Source organism: Musa acuminata, chromosome BXJ1-1 (genome assembly GCF_036884655.1).
Source record: "Musa acuminata AAA Group cultivar baxijiao chromosome BXJ1-1, Cavendish_Baxijiao_AAA, whole genome shotgun sequence".
In the NCBI taxonomy this organism is placed as follows: Eukaryota; Viridiplantae; Streptophyta; class Magnoliopsida; order Zingiberales; family Musaceae; genus Musa; species Musa acuminata.
Window position 1 is genome coordinate 3,274,297 of NC_088327.1, and position 3,525 is coordinate 3,277,821.

Genomic DNA, 3,525 nt, shown 5'->3' on the forward strand with positions numbered 1-3,525 from the left:
ATAGTCAACGACAAGAAGAGCCACTACAACTAAAGTGTTTTCGGAACGAAATAAGCTTGTGGAGGGCTTCGTCTTTCTTGCTGTTTGGGTTTGTGTTTTTTCTTTTTGCCAAAAAAAAAAGGGGAATCATTTTGGATATGCATGGGAAGTATATAAGCTTGTTGTTGTTTTTGTCATGATGCATACACATGACTTTAAATTATTTGGCAGAGAGACTTTAGATTGACTTATATCTAATTTTTGTTAAATATCACAACTTGTAATTTATCGTACCCTAAATCTCTAAGCCTCTTTTACCTCTACCTAATCTCCTCCTCCCTTATTCTCGTTATCTCTAGATTAGTATTTCATTAGCCATCTATTTTCACTACTTTGATTTCAACTACCACAAATAATCTTACCTTAAATAGGACTCTTAAAATCAATATCTAATCTAATCATAAAGCTTAAGTTAATATTCCAATACTTCCTTCAAACTCGAGTTTTACATATAAAAAGAAATATAAATTACAATACTGAGAGTTACAATCCATTATACATTTATTTATCATGTCTGTAATAGAAGTAACATAAGTTACAAAACAAGCAACCAAGAACAGTCTGTTCTGCTAGTTCGATTTGAGCATAGAGAGAGAACCTATTTTCTTTATCTTCTTCATCTTCCAGCTTTTACATCAAATCCGAATTTGTTCTCTAAACTGTGGTACCCGACAGAATCCAAGGTAGAGCTCATGGTTGATTCACCAAGCAATGTTTCGCACTCCTCGGCTGCATGGTGTGTTGAAGAGACCTGTAGGAACCCTCCTAATATATGCAGTTTCTCAGCCACTTCTCTCATCGTAGGCCTTTCATCCCCCTTCATGTTCAAACATTCCTTTGCAAGCTCGGCAATTTCTTGGATGACATTCATGTTCTCTTTTCCCAAGATTTGATCATCCAATATCTCTTCAAGTCGGCTATCTTTCATTGCTTCAATGAAGCTTGAGGCAAGACATTTTCCTTGACTACTCCCATCATAATAAATTGCCTTTTTCCTTGTGATGAGCTCCATCAAAACCACTCCAAAGCTATATACATCACTCTTTGCTGTTAGTTGACGAACTAACAAGTACTCTGGGTCCAAATAACCAAGAGTTCCTTGGACCATCGTTATGAATTGGGTTTCGTCTATAGACATCATCCTCGATGCACCGAAATCGGATACCTTTGGCACGTAGTTATGACCTAGAAGTATGTTGAGCGACTTCACATCTCCATGAACAATCGGTGGGGATGCCGATGAATGCAAGTAAGCGAGTGCCTCTGCAGATTCTCTAGCTATTAGTAGACGAATAGTCAAGGGAATTAGTTTCCCATCATTATCATGGATGAACTCGAAGAGGGTTCCATTGGGGATGAACTCATAAACCAACATGGGAATTTCTACTTCCAAGCAACAACCCAAGAGCCTTACAATGTTCTTGTGATTGATCTGAGAAAGAATAATCATCTCCCGTACGAATTCTTCACTTTGGTCCTCGGTGACTACCTTAGACCTCTTGATGGCCACTTCCCTGCCATCGTCTAGGTATCCTTTGTAAACGGTGCCATGGCCTCCTCGCCCAAGTTCTCGACTCTTATCGAAATTATCTGTTGCTTTCTCTATATCCTCTTTCGTATATATTTTGACAGTATCGATTTGCTTTGATCTAATTTCTTCGTATAATCTCAAGCCTCCATTTTGATGGAAGAATTTATCTTTTTCTCTAAGAAGCTTCCTTCTTTGAAATGCTAAGATTATGCAGAAGATGCAAGTAATGAACGAGACAAGCCCAACACAACTCCCTGCACAAAGGGATGAGTTTCATGTTAATTATTTTGCAAACTCTTCCGAAGATCGAATTTCAAGTTTCCAAAATAGAAGATTGTTACCGACGAGGCCTATTAATGAAGATTAAAAGGATAAGAAATTTCAAGCTTTGTCTAAGTAGAACGACTTCTTCGAAATAAAAACTCGAATCCGAATAGATTATTTTACCTTCTGATTGAAGTTTTAAGAGAAGGTTTAAGCCAATACGGAAGGAAGGATGAGAACTTGTACCTATAACAATCTTCGTTGATGTCGGAATTCCGTGATCTCGGACACATGGTTCCGATTTAGGGTCCTTGCTGCTGTGACCTTTTGGGCATGAGCAGCTGTAGTTGCCCGGTGTGTTGCTGCACGTTCCATGACATGTATACAGATTTGGCGAGCTGCACTCGTCGATATCTAAGTATTGTCAAACAATCACGAGGGAAAATTGTAAGACCGTATACAGCAATCGAAAACAGGAGAGTTGGGGGAGAGATGCATGCTGACCTTTGCAGCCATCCTGGAGGTAAGGATTGCCTTGGAAACCTGTGGAGCAATTGCAGATATAGCCTTGTAAACTTGTGGAGTCGAAACATTCACTGTTGGTGCTGCGGCATCCATATGAAGAAAGGTTTCTCTTAGCTTCCTTGCAGGTCTGGTTGCCGGCTACCCAGTCCAGCAGGAGTGGGACGCCGTCCTTGTACTTGTCTCGAAAGGTGTAGTTGCCGAGATCGGACTCGTCGAAGGAGAACCCGTCCTGGTCGGCAATGAAGGCATAGGTGCAGGGGCTGTAGTCCTTGTAGGAAGAAACATTGACGAAATAGACCAACCCGGTCGTAAAATTGTCCAGCTTCTCCGGGATGGTGGTCTGGCAGCAGCCGGTGCCAGAGCACGATCCGCTTGCGAGGCTTGCCCCTTGGAAGCAGAAGGAGGCGCACCCGGTTCCTGATGTATAGTTGTCCCCGCCTAAGAGGTAACCAACGACGTTGCAGCCCATGGTCGTGAACCTGTTCTTGGTGCTGGATACCCAAAATGGTTTGTCGCCAAGGTCTAGAGAAGGTCTTTGACCAGCCACCACTTGGCCGGTACTGTTGAAACAATCCCAGCTAATGTAATTCAGGATGCGTGCTTGGCCCTGGGGCAAGATTATCTCCTCAACTGTAATGTTCTCCTCGCGGCCGCCCAAGAAAGCTCTGGGTGTCGGAGAGCCGTTAACGAGTTCGCAACTGACCTCGAAGCCTTCCCTGAAACACCCATCGCCGATGCCGAAGGGGTACGGGATGCTAATACCGCCGCATGTCTCATTGCAATGTGGTGACACCACGTTCGGCGACGGTGGTGCCGATTCTGCTGCAGTCGTTGCTGCTTGCAGCAACGTCAACAACAACAACAACAGCAGAAACGCGAACAATGGCAGCGTGGATCCCATTGCTTATGCTTGCTTGAAATTGATGGTACCCTTCAGGCTTCCATCAGATTTATAAGCCAACACATGGCGAAGCGAGCTTAATTCCTTCTAAAATCGAGTGGCATAGAATAATTGCTTGATCGAATACTCGTTCTGCAGCCCAAGTGAAGACTTGTCGAGGCGAAGTCATCACACGGCAAATACAAGAAGACCCAGTCGCTTGGAAAACTGGACAGTGACTGGCACAGATCCCGTCCAAACTGCGAGGAATCTTAAAGAAGACTTG

The 3,525-nt window shown here is 43.2% G+C and overlaps 1 protein-coding gene across 1 annotated transcript; it reads right to left on the reverse strand.

Annotated features, from left to right (window-relative positions):
* Positions 1–446: 446 nt before the first annotated feature.
* Positions 447–3,264, reverse strand: LOC135679938 (putative wall-associated receptor kinase-like 16). The gene is made up of 3 exons (XM_065193923.1): positions 2,339–3,264; positions 2,081–2,248; positions 447–1,824 (listed from the first exon to the last, which is right to left on the reverse strand). Exons 1-3 carry the CDS (start codon positions 3,258–3,260, stop codon positions 656–658), a joined length of 2,259 nt encoding a protein of 752 aa, XP_065049995.1. The 5' UTR covers positions 3,261–3,264; the 3' UTR covers positions 447–655.
* Between the last annotated feature and the right edge of the window lie 261 nt (positions 3,265–3,525).